Source organism: Ornithodoros turicata, chromosome 3, assembly GCF_037126465.1.
Source record: "Ornithodoros turicata isolate Travis chromosome 3, ASM3712646v1, whole genome shotgun sequence".
NCBI classification, from domain to species: domain Eukaryota; kingdom Metazoa; phylum Arthropoda; class Arachnida; order Ixodida; family Argasidae; genus Ornithodoros; species Ornithodoros turicata.
The window spans coordinates 58582524-58603271 of NC_088203.1; the positions used below are offsets into that span (position 1 = coordinate 58582524).

The 20748-nt window shown below is 47.0% G+C and overlaps 1 protein-coding gene and 1 long non-coding RNA gene across 11 annotated transcripts; one reads left to right on the plus strand and one right to left on the minus strand.

Moving 5' to 3' along the window:
- Positions 1-11704: 11704 nt before the first annotated feature.
- On the minus strand, positions 11705-19897 carry LOC135388507 (uncharacterized). Of its 10 annotated transcripts, none has more exons than XR_010421434.1 (8): positions 19854-19897; positions 18960-19408; positions 18577-18730; positions 18341-18502; positions 18020-18217; positions 13001-13033; positions 12456-12570; positions 11705-11962 (listed from the first exon to the last, which is right to left on the minus strand). XR_010421434.1 is itself a non-coding variant. In XM_064618091.1 (8 exons), the coding sequence occupies exons 6-8, from the start codon at positions 18164-18166 to the stop codon at positions 11768-11770; spliced, it is 375 nt and encodes a 124-aa protein (XP_064474161.1). In that variant the 5' UTR covers positions 18167-18217; positions 18341-18502; positions 18577-18730; positions 18960-19250; positions 19340-19408; positions 19854-19897; the 3' UTR covers positions 11705-11767. The 10 variants fall into 10 exon arrangements, 5 of the variants coding, with proteins under 5 accessions (XP_064474161.1, XP_064474158.1, XP_064474162.1 ...); XR_010421433.1 differs by having other exon boundaries at positions 12456-12573; XM_064618091.1 differs by lacking the exon at positions 12456-12570 and having other exon boundaries at positions 18960-19250; positions 19340-19408.
- Positions 18020-18580, plus strand: LOC135388508 (uncharacterized). The gene is made up of 3 exons (XR_010421438.1): positions 18020-18181; positions 18269-18487; positions 18561-18580. It is a non-coding gene; the product is annotated as an uncharacterized LOC135388508 (long non-coding RNA).
- Positions 19898-20748: the final 851 nt, after the last annotated feature.

A 20748-nucleotide genomic window follows, 5' to 3' on the forward strand; every position in this document is an offset into this window, starting at 1 on the left:
CAGAAAGCTTTCCATTATTCGTTTTATTGACAGCATGTTGGCTGCCATCCAGTCCATGAAAGTGACCCTTATCGTTGAAAGAACGGTTCAACAGCAAGCGAGCTGGTGATAGTGTCCATGATGGCGAGACCTGAAGAGGAGATACAAGAAGGGACATAAACACGCTATGTTGAAACATTGTGTATGTCCCTTCCTATCCCTCGTCTCAGGGTTTTTCGCTATGGACCTTCATGATGTTTCTTCCGGAAACTTTTTATTTTTATGTACAATTGTGAAGGTACAAATCACACAGTACTTTTCTTGAAACAAGAATCCATAGAAGGTACACAGTCATCTTCAGCATTGCGCACATCTATGGTACATGTTAATCACTTTGAAATGTCACAGACATGTCATGGAGGCCGGCACATGATTAGTGGTGTTGAGCAGACAAGGATTTGTCATATTTTAGGCACAAAAAGCAGTTTTGGCACCTGCATGTTGAGACAGATGTATCTCTACATACTTTGCCATGACACAAATATATGAAGCAACAAATGTACCCTCTACTTTATTATGGTTATTAGTCAACACTGCCAAGAATGTGGGAACACAGTCTTGTACAGCCTACACTCTTCAAAATGACCTTCACACACGACACACTGTAGGCCAACGAGACTCCACAATGATGTCCTCTCCCTCCCCATTGGCTGAAAACATTTTTCTTTTACTTTGCATAAGGGGAAGTTAGTACAAGAAACGCACACGTTCCTTTTTTCAGCAAATCAGTATTCAGAGCGTTACCATACTGTGGTGGGCCTGCAGTGCATTACGTGGAACAGCACATACTGCAAAAAATTTGTCCCCCATTCTAATGACAGTCTTCTCCAGTTTTTCAAACTGCCATTTCCCATAGTGCTTTATGGTATGACACAGCATTTCTAAATCTTTACTGTAGTTTACCGATTGTAGCAGAAAAAGATACCACTGTTTCCGATCACAGGACGCAAGCCATAAGTGCTATACGGCAACAGTACATGCTGCTGTCTAGCAGTTGTTTGTGTTTGTACATGGTATGGTGCATGCAGGGTAAATTCGATGGTTAAAATATCCAAATGTGAATAACTGTTAGATTACATGATGTAGAATGCTCTATAGTACAGCAAAACCTCCAAAGTCGGACACCCCCCTACCTCGGACAACTCCCCATGATTTCGTTGCACGGGCAGGCTCCTATTGAAACTACATGAGGACGAAATTCTCTATGTCGGACACCTCCCTATCTTGGAAGTAGGATAGGGTTTTCCCTGCAAAGTCGGACAAAACCCTGACCAAATTACCTCAATATCGGCCCATCTTTGCACCAAAAAGACCCAAAATGAGCCAGTGGCCTTGACTTTTGCCCCTTTTTCCCCTATACTGGTCTCAGAATTTTGTTGCTTTAGTTTTTAGAGTCCAAAAACAAGTGCTGTCAGTCTACATTATGTGAGCACTTGTCTTCAGTTTGTCTAGAGCCTTTGAACGAGCACTGCACCAAAGCTATGAGAAGTGGGCTGACGCTTCAGAGACAAGTCCTTGCCGCTCGAAAAGCTCCAGAGGTAATGCCATTGAGTAGAATCCGAACGGAATTGAATATACTAAAATCAGTAATAATTATCAGTGAAGAGTGGGTAGAGGTACCACTACCAGGCACCACCACCAGGTACCACTAAGGACCTTAAATTGAAGAAGGGGGACATTTCTCACAGCTGTGATCTCTTCCATTTTTTGTTGCCGTCATATTCTGTAACTTGGACACCTCTATAAGTAGGAGACGCTTCGGCTGCACCGCGGGTGTCCAACATAGGAAGGTTTCACTGTATTTATGTTCCGTGTCATGTGACCACAAACAATATATGCTTTTGCTCATGCTGCACAGCAAGGCGAATTGAGCTGCATGTGAGGATAATAACATGAAACCCGAGGCGCGGAGGAAAAGGCATGACTTTACGGTCTCTGTGTCAGTTGTTTCATGTTGTAATTGCGTACCAGCTGGCCTGTACCTGAGAATAGGTTTGATGCATTGTACACGCACCATAGACATGCAGTGTGTGGTGTGTTGTGATAGTAATGCCACTGCCAATTGAAGAATAATGCTCCAGGTGGATTGTTTCGGTACAATCTTGAACTATGCATACCAAGGGGTAGGGCATCTGCGTGACAGGTTTACCTGGAAGTAAGAATGTAAATGTTAGCTGAAGTCATTGAATAATTAACATTATCAATATACTGCTGTAGATGATACAAACAATAGCACACAAGATGCTCCGATATGTTCTGCAGGAATGTCTCTGTACTCACAATATTAGTACAGCAGCTACAGAAAGGCATAAAACAAGTTTTTGTATACATGATACCACTTGAATGCAACAAAAGCTTCTGCTGCACTGCCAGAACACCACGGCGGACAGATTTACCTTACTTCACCTGAGAAAAAGTATGTACTGTTGCACACATGATGCTGTTTGAATGTCTCGAAAAACATAATTTATGACCGACACACATCAACTGGAAGATTTCGATTTACCTTAGTCAAAACTGAGAAAAAGTATGTGCTGCTGCACACATGAAGCTGCTTGAACTGCCCTTGAACGCTCTGGAAGAACACCTTATTTGTGACCAAAATACAACAGCTGAGCCAACATTGAATTTATACCTTACTCAAAATACACAAGATGTGCTGCCGTGCATATGATACGATGATACTGCTTAAATGTACTCTGAAAGCGCTGGCACCTCAGGCATGGTTGCTCTAAGCTAGCGAGCAACAGCAAGGGTATACGAACACAAGAAGTCGAGCACAAGTGATGGAATGCACTTGATTAATCAGAAAATGAAATGTCTCAGTACCAGGTGTCACTGTTCCGTCAACAAAAACAGATGAACTTTGAAGGGGCGTCTGGTTGGCACTGGTGACAGCCTTCAGCTTGAAACCCAGACGGTGATAGTTTAGACAAGCTTTTCGGTGGTGCCAGAATGCCTGCGAAATCATTTAACAAATAAGGCAATTCCAAATCTGTACTGAGAATACACCCGCTGGGGCGTAATCTCTAAAGGATGAAGCAGTAACTGACAGATAGCGTATTTTTCTCTTCTACGTGATGCAATTTGCACCGCATGACTGACTTGTGTAATATTAGGCGTCTTACCTTTATCTGCTGCCTAGTCCTGCCCCTGCAATCTCCTGCTGCAGATAAGGTTGGCACAGCATCCCGGTCGAGACATCTTCGGCTTCTTGTGAAACAAGTTGCGTATTGCTTCCGTAACATTCGTATGAGCCAGATGAACAGATCAAGTCGCTGCTTTCGAATGTGGCACCCAGTCGGAGTTGTAACCGATTGTTGCAGTCAATAGATTTCTCTTTCGCCTCTCGGAAAATTGTGGTTTGAAACATTGGAACTGCATGCTGAAGTGTTCTTGCAGACGGGAGCAAAACGCTCACGCATTCTCGGCACGCAGCACAGAACACGAATCACACCAGGAAGTCTGTACTGGCCTAGCAAATGCTTTGCAGTCGAAGGAAGCAAACCTCACGTTCCTCGTGTGTCCAGAAATATACTGGCTCCCTAATAGCGAACTGTTTATCACTTTCCCAATGTGAATCTGCGCAGCAGACGGCTCGGCAGAAGAAACTGGCCGGCTTGGCGCAAGAAACCAAGCCAAAAGTCATGCCAAGCCGGAGCGCGGGCAGACCACGAATGTGTCGTCGACACAGGGTTTGCGGGCCACAAGACGGGATGTCAGTGAAACTAAAAATTCACTTTTTCGGAAAACCGCGAGGAGTTTGGGATAACTATTTTGCATACATAATCAGTGTTCCCTTATGAACACATCGTGTGAGTACCATTCCATTCTGTAACACTCGAAAATCGGCGTAGCTGAGCTTTAAACGAAAGGATTACATGTTTTGTGGGAATCTCTCTGCCCTCTCTGCGCATGGTTGTTCTTTTTGCAGAAACAACACCCTCTTCAGTCAAACCGTCCTCAATCTCAGACTCTGAACAGTCCAGCAGCTCGTCTTGGGAGATTACGCCCTTCACTGTGTCCAGTGTTCTGTGAGGCGTTACCGTCACAGGTATATCGCCAATCTGTTTCAGTGACTCTAAAGCTGTACTCTGCTGCTTGGTTTGCACCTTAATCTGGATATCCCCTGTACGAAGTTTTTTGGCCTGATACGACTTCCCTATTGCTTGTTTGATAACCTTGGCTGTCACAAATGGTGATAACTTGCCTAAAGTACCAGTGTCATTGTCAGCATGAATTATCAAAAACTTTGGAAACCACGTTTCCGCAGGTGTCTCTAAGAAATTCATTGCTTGTCCTTCGGTGCGGAACCGTTTTCGGTCCCGATCGTTTCTTTTAGGGTTACGTGATGCCATAAAATAATATGCAATGTTCTGTGCAAATGCCCTGCCGTCCACCACGGAACCCAACCACGGGATCGCGCTCCACGCGATAACAGGTACGTTCGCACTATACCCAAGTGCAGCTTCGCAAGAGGTGAAAGAACTGCACACGGTTGACCCTTGCCGCCAAAGAAGGTGAAAAGAGAAAGGGGAAGAGAGGAGAAGGCAGAAAGAAAAAGTAGTGAAAAGTAGATGGCGACTAGCTGAATAGTCCTGGCCGGGCCTTCCAGGACCACCCGTCTATGGGAAGCAGGGGCCAAAGCAGTGTGTTGCTTTCCCGGAGGGGCCCCGAAGGGTCCAACCAAACCTCCGAGACAACTCAACTGCTAGGATCCCCCTTTCCCCAGACACGGGAAAGCCACGCACAGCTATACGTGGGGCTCTCCCTCCTGTGGCGACCCAACCGTTGGTGCAGGAGGGGGCTACTGCGGCTGCTGCCGGGCGATGGGGGCGCCAAGTTACCGACGCCGGGGGAGGTGGGAAGGGGTGTCTGGAATCAAATTTGTTTCTTGGAGACAGAAACAGACAGCATGATGTTTGTCTGCCAAATCATGGACGTCATCAAGATTTTTCAGCAAACCCTGGCAGTTCCACTGAATAATGCTCTGGGAACCCATAAGAAATGCACAGAAGAGGAAAAAGAATATGGACTGAACGACTACTCTAAGGCGTAAAGACCTTGTGCAACAACTGTCCATGAATGTGGAGGGATTAAGGAGCTTGTATTCTCGGTGAAGGAACCCTTTGTTGTTGTTCCTTGGCTTTTCCTCCTCGTCCTCGGCCAGCTTTTTTCCCTATGTGTTCCTTGCCCATGGAAAGACATGGTAGACTCGAAGACGACTTTTGAGAGCAGCAGTCGTCGTCATCGAGATCCATGCTCTGACTCGTGTTTTGAGACAGGCCCATGGCAATCCCGTCCCAAACGGAAGGGGATGCAACAACCTCCTCTGAGGTTAACATTGCATCTCCCTGGCTGTTCGTCTGAGAGGCCACTGGAGGAGAACCCTCAGTGTCCCTCTCTTTGTGTTGGGGAGTGTGGAGGGGAGCCCCAGAGGTCTGGGTCTCCACCGATACTCTGAGTGGTGCCACTCCGCTGCGCACCACATCAGAGAAGGTTCCTTTCTTCTGGAACGCCAATTGTACCTTTGCTGCACTGTATGTGATATTTTGCTCCGTTTTCAGCTTGAGGATCTGTTTCTCCCCCTTCCAACAAGGACATGATCTGGAGTAAACAGGGTGGTTACCCTTGCAATTGGCACACTGAAAGTCATTGCTGCACGACTCTGACGAATGGTCTTTGCCGGAGCACTTAGCACAGACGGGCTGCCCACGGCATACCTGAGAACCGTGGCCAAACCGCTGGCACTTGTAACAGCGACACGGATTTGGGATGTAAGCCCTCACATTGCAACTGAGGTAACCGGCTTTGATTGTGTCTGGCAGCTTGTGGAGCTTGAAAGAAAGGATTATGTGCTTTGTTGGGATTTCTTTCCCATTCCTACGCATGACTATTCGCTTTACGGCTACCGCACCGTGCTGTTGTGGCCTTCTTGAAGTTCCGATTCCGAACAGTCAAGAAGGTCGCTCTCAGAAATTACTCCTTTAACAATGTTGAGACTCCGGTGCGAACTTACTGTGACAGATATCCCATTGATGCTTGCCAGTGAAAGAAGAGCACTGCTTTGCTCTCGTTTTTCAACATGGACCTGGATATCTCCAGAGCCCAGTTTCTTGGCATTGTATTCTTTACCTATCAGCTGTTCAAGTGCTTTCGCTATTACAAAAGGAGATACCTTTGACAGTGGTCTTGTGTCATCATTCGAGTGGACAACCAGAAACTTTGCAAACCATGGTTCGGGTATTGAGGTATTTAAATCAATTTGCTGGTACTCGGTGCGGAACCGTTTCCGATTTCGATCTCGGGGTTTTAAAGAAGAGGAAGCCATACAGGTGACAATACAATTCGATGCAAGGGTCCTGCCGCCCACCACGGAGCCCAACCAGGGGACCGCGTTTGACGCAGTAGCAGGTACACCTACACTATACCCAAGCACAGCTTCTGGAGAGTGAAAGACTGCCCAAGGTTGACCCTTGCCGCCAAAGAAGGTGAAAAGAGGAAAAGGAGAGAAAGGAGACCAAGGGAGAGAAAGTGATGAAAAGGGAGATGGCGACTAGCTGAATAGTCCTGGCCGGGCCTTCCAGGACCACCCGACTATGGGAAGCAGGGGCCAAAGCGGTGTGTTGCTTTCCCGGAGGGGCCCCGAAGGGTCTTAAACAACCTCTGGGTCCACTCAACCGCCAGGATCCCCCTTTCCTCAGACACGGGAAAGCCACCCACAGCTATACGTGGGGGTCTCCCTTCTGTGGCGACCCAACCGTGAGTGCAGGAGGGGGCTACTGCGGCTGCTGCCGGGGAGGCGGAGAGTACGGAGTGGGAAGGGTGGTAGTGTGGGCAATGGAGAAGAATGTGCTCGAGATCTTCAACAACACCGCGGTGATTGCAGTGGGAAGAGTTATCTTGTCTCAAGCGGTAGCGCCACTGTGCAGTGAAGACCACGTCGAGGCGCATTCGATGTACTAATGCGCCGTCTTGACGAGAGATATGTGCTGGCATCCGGAAAGCGAGCGCTGGGCTGGGAAAGCTATTGCAAAAGGGCATCATAATGATAAACAAAGCAGCCCGTTCTAATCGCCACGCTCGTACAACATCCACCCCCTTTCGGCAATGATCTGCATGTTAGGGGGTTCCCTTGCTTTTTGTTACTTCTGCTGTTATGTCTCAGTAATTAACACAAATGAATAGCCACAGTGAAGCAGAAAAGTGATTGTGCACTATTCTAAATCTTTTGTATGTGACATTGCTCGTCATGTCACCGAAAAGACAGTATGGCGCGTACCTCTGGGATTGGACCAAACAAATTCCTGTCTGTTCAGAGCATCGGTCCAAACGTAGCTGTACCGTGAAAATTTCCACTGGTCATGGCGACAAGAGCGACGGCAGTGGTTTTTCACGACCTGCATCTGCCGTACGGTTACACCAAAGGCAAATAGCAACTAACAGTGCTAACAGCTCCGATTTCGTTGACCATGGAACGGATGAAACTGCGAGCGCGTGCACGGCTGACAATGGGCGCGTTTTCTTATTCAACACCAGTAGCCAACCCCCCAGCAAACACACAAGGCGGCAGGTTCTGTAGCACTGATGCTAGCCAAGGTCACATTTTGGCGGTTTCGACGCAAGAAACGCTTCCTCGCGATGTAAATGACATCCGTGATTCTTTTGGTGTACCACATGGTGGAGACAGTCAACAATATTACGAAAGCAGAGTTAACGATCTAGACCAGGGCCACTCAAGTGACACTCATCACCATGAGGATGACCCGATGGAAACCCCGCCAATCATAGACCGACTTCGAGAATGGAGCGTGGTGTCTGCAGTGACACGCAACTCACTCACGTCTCTCCTGAAAATATTACGCACACAGGAGGGTTGGGAAGACTTACCGGCGTTTGCCAGGACTTTACTTCAAACTCAAAAAGAGCGACCAAAATTACCGAAATGGGATCCGGAAAATATTGTCGCTTTGGCTTAACCAGTGGGTTGAGGCACTGCCTATAGGACAAAGCCAGTCTTCCGGATGTCATCACCTTGAATGTTAACATCGATGGACTTCCGCTCACAAAGAGTACTCGCGACCAGTTTTGGCCGATACTCTGCAGAGTTACAAATTGTAGTGACATGCCCCCTTTCCCTGTGGGGGTATATTATGGAACGAGTAAGCCTGCGGACGTGAACGAGTTCCTGCTACCGTTTGTGTCGGAATTTAATGCCTTGTTGTTGACTGGCTTGTGCATTGACAGAAGAGTTGTACGTATTGAATTAGGCGCAATCGTGTGTGATGGCCCCTGCAAAAGCGTATGTCCTGTCAGTGAAAGGACACACAGGATATTACAGTTGTACCAAATGGACTGTCGAGGGTGAATTTAAAAATGGTAGAATATGTTTTCCGGGTAGGACAGGAACAGAAAGATCCGATGATAGCTTTGGAGGAAAACAGATGACGAGTAGCACACTGGTGCCACAGTACTTGAGCAGTTGCCTATTGACCTGGTGAGGCAAGTCCCACTTGATTATATGCATATGGTCTGCTTGGGTGTGACACGGAAATTGATGGTGCTCTGGTTTAAGGGAAAGAAAAGCTACAGACTGAGCAGTCGAGTAAAAAGTGAAATATCTGTTGGTAATATTGAACCGTATGTCCCATCTGACTTCAGCCGAAAACCAAGGACTCTCCGATTTAGACCGGTGGAAAGCAACCGAGTTTAGACTTCACCTGCTTTACACTGGACCTCTGGTGCTTGCTGGGAAAATTACTGAGGAACTCTACAAAAACTTCTTGGTCCTTCACGTTGCTATACGTATCCTTACAAGTCCAAGTTACCACTCAGTATTTGCAGATTATGCTGAGAAGTTATTGCAGTACTTTGTAACGGTGTTCATCATGCTTTATGGCGAAGACTGCGTATCCCATAATATTCACGGCTTACTTCATCTTACTGATGACGTACGTCGTCATGGTGCACTTGACATCTGGAGCGCATTTGCGTTCGAAAATTATATGCAGATCCTCAAAAAGCAGCCAGAAAGCCTTGCAAACAACTCGAACAGCTTTGCTGCAGGCTTGAGGAACAGAAGCCCTCATGTCCCTTCTTCCGTCATCAACCGTAGAAGCCTTACGTTTTTCCAGGAACACAGAAGAGGACCGCTCCCTCCAGGGTTCAAAGGACCACAGTACAAGAAAATCATAGTCCCGGACAAGTTCATGCTCCGCACGGGAAAGCGTGACAGCTGTTGCATGTTGAAGGATGGGAGCATAGTGTGCGTTGAAAACTTTGCTTACTTGAAGACTTCAGGGGAGCCTCAGATCATTGGGCGCAGGTTTCTCAATGTTTGCGACTTCTACGAGTATCCGTGTAAATCGTCGTTGATGGGCGTGCATTCAGTGTCACGGTTATCAACAATGCAGTGTTGGCCTGTCGAATCTATCGCGTCCAAGTGCGCAAAGCTGACATTCGAAAACAAGGCAGTTGCCTGGATTGTTTCCACAATAACGTGCTCGAAATGATTGCTCCGATGGCGCGGCTACACATATCAAACAATGAACTCTAGCATCAGGATTTAGGTGTCCTATAATTATACCTTTCTATTTTTTTCAATGTACCCTGATTTAATTTTTTTATGAATGACAATGATGCCTGCACTTCTTGTTTTTCGTACATCGCCATTTTCAGTGTATGTTTTAATAAATGCGCACCTTACCAGATTAGTAACCTAGGTATTTCATGTCAAGTTAGCTATATAATTGCTTCCTGCTTCTAGGCAGTAAAACTTTCGCAATTGTAAGATTCCCAAATGAAGGGAACACAGTTGCCGTTGTCCACAGAAAATGGATTAGAGGTGGTTGCTGCATGTGGCAAAGCAAGACACCACCAAGCAGAATCTCAATGATGATAAAGAAAGGTGTTGAACCTGAAGGCACCTGGAAAGAGGAGCAGTACTTGGATATGGGGTGGTTCTGTAAGTCTCCGCTTAGTTCTTTTTTCAGTGATTTGTTGGTCTTACCAAATAACCGTTGTAGCATCCTACGACGAAGCGAGAAAAAAGTTGCCAATGGCAGAAGTGACATCTGATCTCCAGAGCGATACGGAACTTGGAAATGGAAAAAGAAAACGACAAGAAAGGGCACTAAGTCCGGGCAGTAGTCACGGTAACTCTTGGGATATTCGACGACTACCAACACCACCGTGTTTTGAAGGAGGTAAATGGCCACACCAGTTCATATCAGATATTTGAAATCGTTTGCTACGTTACATAAGTGATAATTATTGATCTTTCAAGGTTTTGAATAATTTCACTTTGTATGTCCGCAGAGCTCCAGTCGGAATACCATCCTCAAAGTGACTCTCCTCCTTCATACACTACTTTGACCGATTTTCGAGGTAACTGCACCTTGATCTGCAAAGTTTAAAAAATATTTCTGCAGCAGCTAAAAACGTGCCATTCACATTCTATATTTAAGACCACTTGCAAATGGCATCTACACCATCACTGGTTTCTGATGCTGACAGGACCACTTCTGCGGTTCCAGGTATTACACTTCTGGTGTGGAACGGTGGAACACTTGTGTTTGGGATAACTGTGCTACCCCTTGATGTCATGTTTTCACAGAGCATTTTTGAAATTGGAACAAGAACCGTATCTTGCTCAACCTTCGTATTGTTTCCATGGATTTTTGTTTTATTTTTCATTTGTCAAGTAACGGATCACACAAAGCAAGCGCGCTGCTGTTATGATTATTCAGGATCTTAAAGATCTTAGATGTTTGCATTGTTCGTATGTAAATGATGATGGGTCAAATTAATGTGTAGTTGATGAATACACTGAAGTCAGTTGGACTACTCCGGTACCCTTCAAATGTCAAAATGATTAAGGGGAGAAAAAGTGAGAGAGATAAAGAATGTAGAGGTAAAAACCAGGGGGGTCGGACTCGGCAAGAAAAGTGTGCCCCCGCGGGCGCTGACATTTTGGGAAGCATGAACAGGGTTGCCTTTGGCTGCGCGCTTCACCGCTAAGTTTGACTTTCTCGTCTCTTGTTTCAAAACTCGTTCAAATGTCACAAATCTGTGACTGTTTTGGTGAAATGTGCAAAATTGAGAAATAAAGTGTTGATAAAAGTCAATAAAAGTCTGCAAGTTCAGTTCCTGAGTGCTGTCAAAGTGCGATCTCAACGTTCTCTGGCTCAATCGAGCACCAGCAGGGAACTGGCATGTAGTTTCGCTATCGCATCGCTTTGTACTTGTCAGACGCGGACGCTGCAGTTACACAGCTTGAAAGATGCCCAGCTGTTGTGTGAAATGTAAAATGAGGCAGAGTAAATCCTGCGGGGTGTCATTTCACAAGTAAGTGTCCACTGGATCCATGCACAAGCATTTTCTGTGGCGTGCCCAGTCGCCTATAAACGTTGTTCACTCTAAGGCACACAAATATTGTCGAAACTTACGGCACGATCTTGAGATACATATTATCGCAGTTTTCAGCGGGATCCTCACCTGCTTTCCCGATGGCTGGAAGCACTTGACATGCAATCGCTCGTTCCTACACGCGGTCAGAGAGTATGCTCTAGGCACTTCCACACTTCTAGCTTCATCGCTGGTCATCAGACAGCAAAACTGAAGGCAAACGCGGTCCCTATGACAGTGAGGCCAGGAACTGCTGAGGTATCCGGTTATTCTTTATTACTTTTAAAATGATACAAAAGGAGATAATAATGGAAGAACTTTTTTAGAGCCAAGTAACAGCCAGCCAGCCAGATGAAAGATGAAAGTGGTGCTGACACAGTTTCCCTGGTAAGTACATATAGTAGTTTGTGCAGCCACCCCCCTGCATGACTGCCTTCACTCCATGTTTTCCAGGAAATGCTTGAAGCCAGTGCTGAGCAAGCAGAGCCCGCCGTCCCTTCTCCAGCTGTTCCACTGCCTGTAAGGACATGAATTCTTGCTTACGTGCTTTTCCAACTAGACCTGTAGGACGGCTTGGCCTATAGATTGTGCGATTCCTTCCCTTTTTAATGGCCTTAATTTTCTATCCAGGAGATGCCCGAGGCAAGTGCTGCGGAAGCAGAGACTACCAGCCCCCCTCAACCTGTTTCGCTGCTTGTAAGAATGGCTTGGTCAATAAGTCATACATCTGCTTCCATGTAGGATTTTTTTCATTCTTTTCTAAGGAAGGGCCTGAAAGCAGTATTCCACGGGCCCAGACCCCCAGCCCGAGTCCGGCTATCCTACTGCCTGTGAGCACATGAGCTTTCTTAATAATAATAATGATGATGATGCCTCACTAGTGCTCAAGAATGTAATACCTATTTGTGGGGCTAAGGCTCCAATAACTATTCTCAAAGCGTGAATTCTATGCAGTGTGACGTCATGTAACCCGAGCTGTAGAAATAAATGCAAACATTTTTTAGGCTAACCTGTTTGACCATGAGGACCATCCCTACTGTAAGCTGCCACAAAAGCGGAAAGCAGTGAGTATATGTCTGTATGTCATTTCTTATTCCTGCTGCTTTCTGCTGTCAGGTTCTTCTGCTGCTGAAAAACATGAAAACACAGACAAATTGCTTTTGTGACTATAGCCCACTGCGAAACAATGCATTCCAATTCCTGTGAGCAGCGACAGTTCCTACTACCATTTCAGGAGTGTCAGCAGGAAAGCCCAGATCCCAAAACACAACGACTTGAGGACATTTCTCTAGATGTTTTGTCCCCTGACCCCAGAGCAGGGCAGCAACAACCGGAAACATGCAATGAAACCACGCCTACACGACAACCGGTAATTTTAAAATGCAAAATATTGGGGAATGCTGTCCTTAACCAACAGGCAACTTTGCAGGTGTCTGTGAGCAACAGAGATACTGAGGGCAGCCCGATCACACCCAAGGGTCACAAGGAGCACACCTATCACAGCAAAACAACGCCAAGAACAGGAATGAGACAACTTCGAGAGAAGAACCAGTACCTGCGTGGTGTCCGTCGACGGCTGCAACTGACCCTGAAAAGGAGAGAAAAGAAAATTAAAAATCTAAAAAGCCTCATTGCTGAACTGAAGGAAAAGAACTTGCTGGCAGAGGAGGCTCAAACAAAGCTGGAGTCCTTTGGGGAACTGCCACAAGAGATACTTAAGGAATGGGCAAAGAACGTGAGAAAGAAAAAGCCAGGCCGTAGATATTCCCCAGAAACTAGGAGATTTGCAATGACACTCCACTTTTATTCACCTCGTGCCTACAAATATGTCTCAAAACTATTCCCAATGCCAGCTGTAGACACACTCCGCGAATGGTCAAAGGTTATTGGTGCTTGGCCTGGCTTCACGCAGGAAGTCTTAGACCACCTGAAGAAAAAGCATGAAACAACTGAGAGGAGAGAGAAGCTGTGCTCAATCATGCTTGATGGAATGAGCATACGCAAAAAATGTGAAGTAGACAAGGCCACTGGACGGCTAATTGGTTACGTTGATTTTGGGGAGGACCACACACCCCATGACACGGGTGATGCGCCCCTAGCAGGTGACTCTTTGGTATTTATGGCTGTGGGCGTCGCATCACCATGGAAAATACCCTTCTGCTATTTTCTAAATAAGGGGCTATCTGGGGAAGTACTGAAGACACTACTGACAGAAGCCATCATGGTGCTAACAAATTGTGGGCTCGAATTCGTGGCAGTCGTCTGTGACGGGCTATCGTCTAATGTTATGATGGGGCGACTGCTGGGGTGCCATATCCATGCCAACAACACAGAGGACTTTCGCACATTTTTCTCCCATCCTGCTGATGCTGACAAGAGCATACACCTAATTTTTGATGCTGCACACAGTCTTAAAGGGACAGTCGCATTCTCCGAGGTCAATTTCGAAACTAATGCGAATTCTAATTCCTTGCCGACCACTTAAGTGGGCCCGAAAATACCATTTCGATCCGCGGCGTACTTTTCGCGCAATCCGATGAAAAAGAAACCGGAATGCTTGCGCCCTCGCTCTCTAAAAGTGGGAGCAAACGTCACCCGGATAAGGCCAATCAGCGTGCGCCCTGGGCAAATGCGAGCCGCGCGCCTGTTTGGCGATCGCGAAGCGAAGGGAGCAAACATGGAGTCGGAAAACGAGAGTGATGTTTCTCTGTCTGGGGGAGATTCTGACGAACATGTTAGCGGTAGCGGCGACGAGTTAATGCTGGATGGTGACCCATACTCTACGGACCCAATGCCTCTGGAACCCGCCGACCATCCACGAGATGTGGCTGCGGCTAACCCGCGGGATGACATTTTTAGGTGACGTATCTCTTTGCATGGTTGCCGTCGGATGTGCGAAACAGTTTAGAATGTTGAAATCGGCAGGTGTCTGTGTGGAGTCTGCGACCCACAGGAGCCCGACGAGCGCCTGTGTTGCCATTCTGTTGCCAGGGTTGTAGAAATGTGCAACAGTGCCGCCGTGCAGTGCATAACAGGTGCAGTGCATTACTCAGGGACATCTGCCTCCGTAGAGAGCTTCTAGTGGTGTACGCGCCTCAATTCTGCCGCTATGATCAACATTTTAGGCGACTCAATCTCCAGGACCACAGGTAAGCCTGCTGCAGTGCTCTCCCGTTTGCTATATGATTACGACCGTAATGAATTTTTCGGTTTAAATGACCCCCCATCAAGGTTCGGAAGGGTAAACTCGGGTGCTAGTCGGGTGTTGTTGGTTATGCAAAAAAAAAAGTTATGTTGTTGGTTATTGTCGCACCTAAAGTGGACAAGGGCTGTATACAAAAGGGCGACTATTCTCAGCAGCTTTTTGGCCTACACACGTTTTTCCCCCATAAATCATAAGCGTGGACGACAGCCGTGGAACGATCCAGAGAATCCTAGTCCAACAATTCCATTAGGAAAAGTGAAGCAACACAGCCGCCTCAGCTAGTCTCGACATGCTCTCAATTATGCCAGTTAGCCATGGCCTGATTGGCAACACAAAACAGCTCATTGATTGACAGATATCCAGTGGGAATTTTAAACTCCGAAAACAGAAGCATTTGAGGTGCCAATGAAGGGGGGAAGCATGTTACTGAAGAATGTAAGAGTAACACATTTTGGGAGAAAATGGATTTTGCCGAAATTGGAGGGAAACTGGTTTGGGAGGGAGTTAGCAGTTGGAATCGGGCTCATCCTGAAAGGCGGACATTTTTCTGTTGTACTACGTTGCACACCTGCTAACCTTCCACATTCAAATTGCAAGAGACCCTGGAACTAAGGAAGGAATGCACAGGCTTTGGACTCCAAGGTTGGGATAGTGTCTGTTCTGGCCATTGTCTTCCCAAGACTGCGGGAGATTTGGCAGGTATGCAAATGCCCACAAGATATGATGCTAAACAAAAAGAAATGTCATGTGGAGTTGTCTTTTCCAGTTGCCTGAGGTTCACGGCATACTCGTCATTCACAAGATGGGTCTGGGGATACCTTGGTCCAAGGAACAGACGACAGGTTCCTGGATGCGTTGTCCGAGCAATCAGGAAAGAGTTCCCATCTACGTCTTATCAAGGCTGGGTGTCTTGACAAGAGAGACAAGCTGGTGCATACTGATGGCTGGATCTGGAGACTTGTAGTTGTCAAGACGAAAATTATGCTGATGAGTATCCTCGAAAACTTCTGATGGGAGGCAAGGGGGATGACCAAGGGCTCATTTACACGTAGTGTGCCTATGTCGGCAAAATTTTCGTCTTTTCGTCATTGCAGTGTGGGGGATGTTTTGTCTTGTCACTCTGTATCTCCAGTTGCAGTCAACAGACTGTCCACCCGTCTGTACAGCAAAAACTACTACACGTGGCGGTATTAGCTCTGGCATCAAATCCAGACTGTACTGCACTAAGTTAGTGCCAAGGTGGGAATATTTTGAACTCTGTGCAGATTGTCAATGCGGTGTAGTGACGGGAATAAAGAATGACCCTATAATTGTATCGATTTATTGTACAGTGGAGTATGACGGAGTGGGAATAAAAAAATAGCTTAGGTTTATTATGTTGTGCTGTGGTTCTAAATCAATGTGGTGTGAAGTCTGGGTGGTTACAGGTATGCTGCCACAGGAATGTTAAGAGGGTTTATGCTGTCAGATCCATATCTGGTGTACTAATATGCTATGCAAGTCTGTGTCCTTTGTTTTCCTCTTCCTGGAATCAGGGGCTGACAACCCCCTTGTGAGATGCACCGTGAAGTGGGAAGTGGGTCCCCAGCACTTGCTTCAGCCATGACCTCCGCATCTGAAATATGGCCTTGAGTGTTAACACACAAAAGAACACGTTAAGGGCCTAGCGGGTACAGTAACAAACATAAAAATGACTATGCAAATAAATCTTCCCCTTTGCAGTCCCTGTTTCACTGGCACAATTATTTGCCTGTCCACATTACGTTATAAACACTGGCAGCCGCATCACACAAGATTCCTTTCACAGAACTCGACAATTTTCAGGGCTCGTACATATCCATTATTTTGTGGGACGTGCAAAAAGAATTCCAATATTTTCGTGGCTTGACAAAACATACCAAATCCAGTTGATTCCGTCGACGTGCTTGCTGCCGCCTGAAATAGAGCCAGAAATTAGCAACAAGGCTGCAGTCGAATACTGATGCAACGTGAAGTGTCTCGGACGTAGCCAAACACAGATTGCGATGTTTTCACATCCCTGAATGCTGCCATCAGGCTTACACTATGAACTGCAGAAACATCCACTAGCTGCAATAGCATTAGAATAACGCTGTCATGTGGGAGTGTTACGTTATTACTCCTGCATAATACAGGCGACCATTAGCACAGCAACAATACATCAATCTTTTTTCTCGAGAGTACGCATACTACTGCGTCAGGATGCTGTAATCATTGTAATAATTTGTGTACCTAGCCGGTATGACGTTACAATCGGCGGTGAGGCCAGGTGTTCGCGATGATGTTTACTGTGGCAACTGATATTTTTCATCGCAGCGTAACTGTGACCACGCAGGATTGTCACTTACCTCCGTTACTGGTTCAGGCCCTTGTTCCTGATCGAATATGGTAGGCACGGCGTCAATCTTCAGCCGCTTCCGTTTGTGCCGTGGCCCGAGCCGAACTTGCAATGCATCTTCATCAAAATAGGCGTCGTCGGCGAAATGACAGGAACCGACGCGTGAAACATTCAATCCTTGGGCCACACCACAGTAGTGGCTGGCGATCGCTGCCTCCCACTTTCGTTTCGTCTCGCCATTGCGAGGTCGGTGAAATGTAAGCTCTGAATTCTCGTTATAAGTCTTTGTGCACCCGGGCACGTAGCACCGATTTCCTGACTGTGACATCGCACGTCAACGGCGTGAAATCCTAGGGCACACGCTGTGGTTCAAAGTACTTCAAAGCAAACGCGACAAGACAACAAGGAAAAGGGTCAGACGCACGCTCAGACACACACCGAACTCCGGCGGAAAGGAGCGCCTCCTGATGGTTGGTTTATCCGGGTGACGTCATCCAGTGTCGGCGCCTTGCGGGGATTGCCGTGCGCGCCGGAAGCGCGAACATTTAAAAATCGTTTCTGAGTCAACCAAGTGGATTTGTGCGGAGAAGATTTGCCGGCGTACATTATGAACGACAGGGAACGTGACCATAACAGTTCCGGAACACGCTTCCGGATGCGACTATCCCTTTAAACTGCTCAGGAACCTGTTTGGGGATCACAAGGTGTTACAGAGCAGCCACTATGGAGTAAGCAAATAGGATGACAATACTACCAACTGTCCCTTGTGAATAATGTGGGAACAAGGATGGACGAGTTTTTTTCTGGTCCCTCCACGTTCCAGCATTATGCATAAGTTGAGCTCACTTTTCTGCATTTGAATGCAGTACACCTAGCTTCCATTTCAGTTTCTCTCTTGCCTGCCAACAAATTTAAGTATACTTTCACCCTTCTTAGACAATCAGGTGGGCCTTTATTGAAAGGCTGCAGCAACTCCAAGAGAAGGAGGGCATCAGAGCAGCAAACAAGCTCACCAGATCCCATATTGAGTTTGGCCGCCAGATCATGAAGGTCCGCCTTGCAGCGCAGACTCTAAGTTCATCCGTGAGCAAAGCCCTGACCCACGCACGGCTCCTGGGATTGACCGAATTTGAAGGAAGTGACGCAACCGCTTCGTTCATTGCCGACGTAGATGAGTAGGCCTTTCAGTTTCATGACTGTGGCCACTAAAGCTAAAGCATGAACATCTTTTACAGAGCATTTGATTTGCTTAATTCGCACAGTCCCATTGGCAAAGGATTTAAGGCACCACTTCGCAATGGAACAATTTCCCAGCAAGGAAAAAGGATGCTTACATTGTCGTCAAGAATGATGACACTGCGACTTCCATCCGGGGAGCTAGCTGCTCAGCATGGGAGACGCATGTCAGTCATCAGCGTGGCCTTTACGCTAAAAAGTGTTGCACAGCTGGCAGAAGCGCTGTTCCAGGCGGGCGCATGCAGGTAACATGTAGAGGTCTAGAATCAGAAAACAGTATGTTTGAACAAATTATATTACTCCCTTGCACTCCCCTAGTTACATCACTACGTACCGCCTCAGCCATGACCACTTGGAACTGTTCTTCAGCTGCATCAGGCAAAGAGGAGGATGGAATAACAACCCATCAGCTTCCCAATTCCGTCATGCCTACAGGAAGCTTCTGATACACGCTGAAGTTCAGGCCCCAAGCTCTGCGAATGTCGCGCCTACAGTGGAAGGCATAGAGACACTCGGTCACCAGGGCAAGCCGCGAAGGGAGGAAAGTGCAGGTGAGGAGACTCCCACTGCAGAAGTTCCTGCAGAGGACAACATCTGTGCCCTTCTACAGTGTGCTGACCATGACTACGGGGAATCATCCAGACTCAGCAGGTTCAGCGAGGACATTGTTGCCTATATTGAAGGATATGTTGTTAGAATTGTCTCCTCAAAACTCACCTGTAATGGTTGTTTGGACACACTCCTAGATGACGAGACATCAAGTGTTCTCATCATGCTCAGGGACAATGCAGGGCTGGTTAAACCATCCTCCTTTGTTACACGTCTCCTGTGTTGCGCTGAGCAGACCAGACCTTTCGTCTCGAGAAATTGAGGTCTGTGAAGCTTGTAGTGCGGGTGATCGTTTTGAAATCGTTTAACCACTTCATCCTAACACACGGTGACAAGCTACCACTGTGCCAGCACTATGCAGAGGAGCCTGATCACATAATTTCACTGGCGAAAGTGATCCTGCAAAAGTATGCTGGCATCAGATTAAGAGAACATAGTCGAAGAATTACAGAAGCAAGTCGTGGTGCCCAAGTGAGGCAGATGCTCACGAAACAAATCTTGTTCCGCAATCAGTAGATGCCCTAAATCGTCGTCGTCTTCGCTCGCCCCAAGTGGACCTGCGACCCAAAATTTATTTTTTCTTCTTACATATACCTGTGTGCCTTGATGAAAACACTAACAGTTTACGACGCTTTCCTACATTGTTGCATTGTTATAACGCGCAAACGGCGGAACAGGGTAGGGGTGATACACCTGCAGTAACATTTATCACGAATTTCGCCTGTTGTCCCTGTTAATGACCAACAACCACGGCAAATAAAGGCCTTTCGAGGAAACGCACAGTTCGGAAACACACCTTTCTTTGTTCGAACACTTAAACGGTCATATATCCACATTACATGCTATTCGCTAGGCCTCACTGTGTGCAACAAGTTATCCTTTTACGCCACGATACAAGCTATTAATCCAAAAGAAGCCGTTCAACGCAATTGCCCAAAGGTACGACGACAAACGTCTGCATCATGCATGCATGCAAACAACAACTGATAGGTGTATGCTTACATATTTCCTGCTCGGCGAGCAATGCGGAGGCCATGAGAGCAGACCGGAGCAGACGAACGCCACGCCCGAGGCGTTCTCACTTACGTTGCCATAGAGATCCGCATTGTTGCCCTCAAAAACGAGTACTCCGCTAACATTTAGCGTGCAAAAAGAGGTCTGGCAACGCTGTCTATGCCTCCGCTGGCCGCGCGCAGGTGGGCACACCCCGCGGTAGGGAGAAAGCATTGGCCGCGCGCCAAGGCCGTTCTCTAGAGTCTTCCTATATTATCTCTATGGTAAAAACAGATAATGGTAGGTAGAGAGGGGTCTCCCTGGTGCGTGTTCTTCACTAAGCAATCACATTACGCAGCGTCATGCGTGCCACAAAAGAGAACATGGAACATTTTGCACCATGCCAGCCGTCCCCGTCACCTGAAGCTACACTCTGTGAGATCAGTCTTTTTTCTTCAACACTGATATATTTGGCAATCTATGTTTGTTGAAATTTCATCCAACGTTCCTCGTTCTGCTATGAGTCACACCGGGTCCTCCTGCTTTTCAGTTCTTCACCGTGGTAGGGAGGAACCATATGAGTACTTTCTCATGAATTTTTTTTTTCTTTTGCTGTCCTGAGAACGAAATTAACGAAGCCCATCAACAAAAATTACAGGTTGCCTACAGCCTACAGATTCATATGGGGTCCCTGCCAGCCTGAGAGCTCCCGTTCACCAAACAAGAGACACTGACCAAAATCAACCTCATCGAGTGAGTCAGCCTATCCAGCATGCCCAGTTTCACTCAGCCAGGCCCAGTCAACTCTCACAGGCACCACTACGTGGTAGGTTTAAATTGCACTAATGCATTTCGCTGACATCAACTCAATCCACCATAATGGCTTACAGACATACACAGTGCC

What these genes read in the sequence shown, in the direction of transcription:
- LOC135388507 (XM_064618089.1), bottom strand. Translation starts at nt 18,166, where the DNA reads ATGAACGAAGCGGTTGCGTCACTTCCTTCAAATTCGGTCAATCCCAGG. An exon ending in CAAACTCAATATGGGATCTG is followed by an intron (nt 13,034 to 18,019) that starts GTGAGCTTGTTT and finishes TCTCCTTTTCAG; the next exon opens with GGTCAGTTGCAGCCGTCGAC. An exon ending in CGTCGACGGACACCACGCAG is followed by an intron (nt 11,963 to 13,000) that starts GTACTGGTTCTT and finishes ATGTCCTTACAG; the next exon opens with GCAGTGGAACAGCTGGAGAA.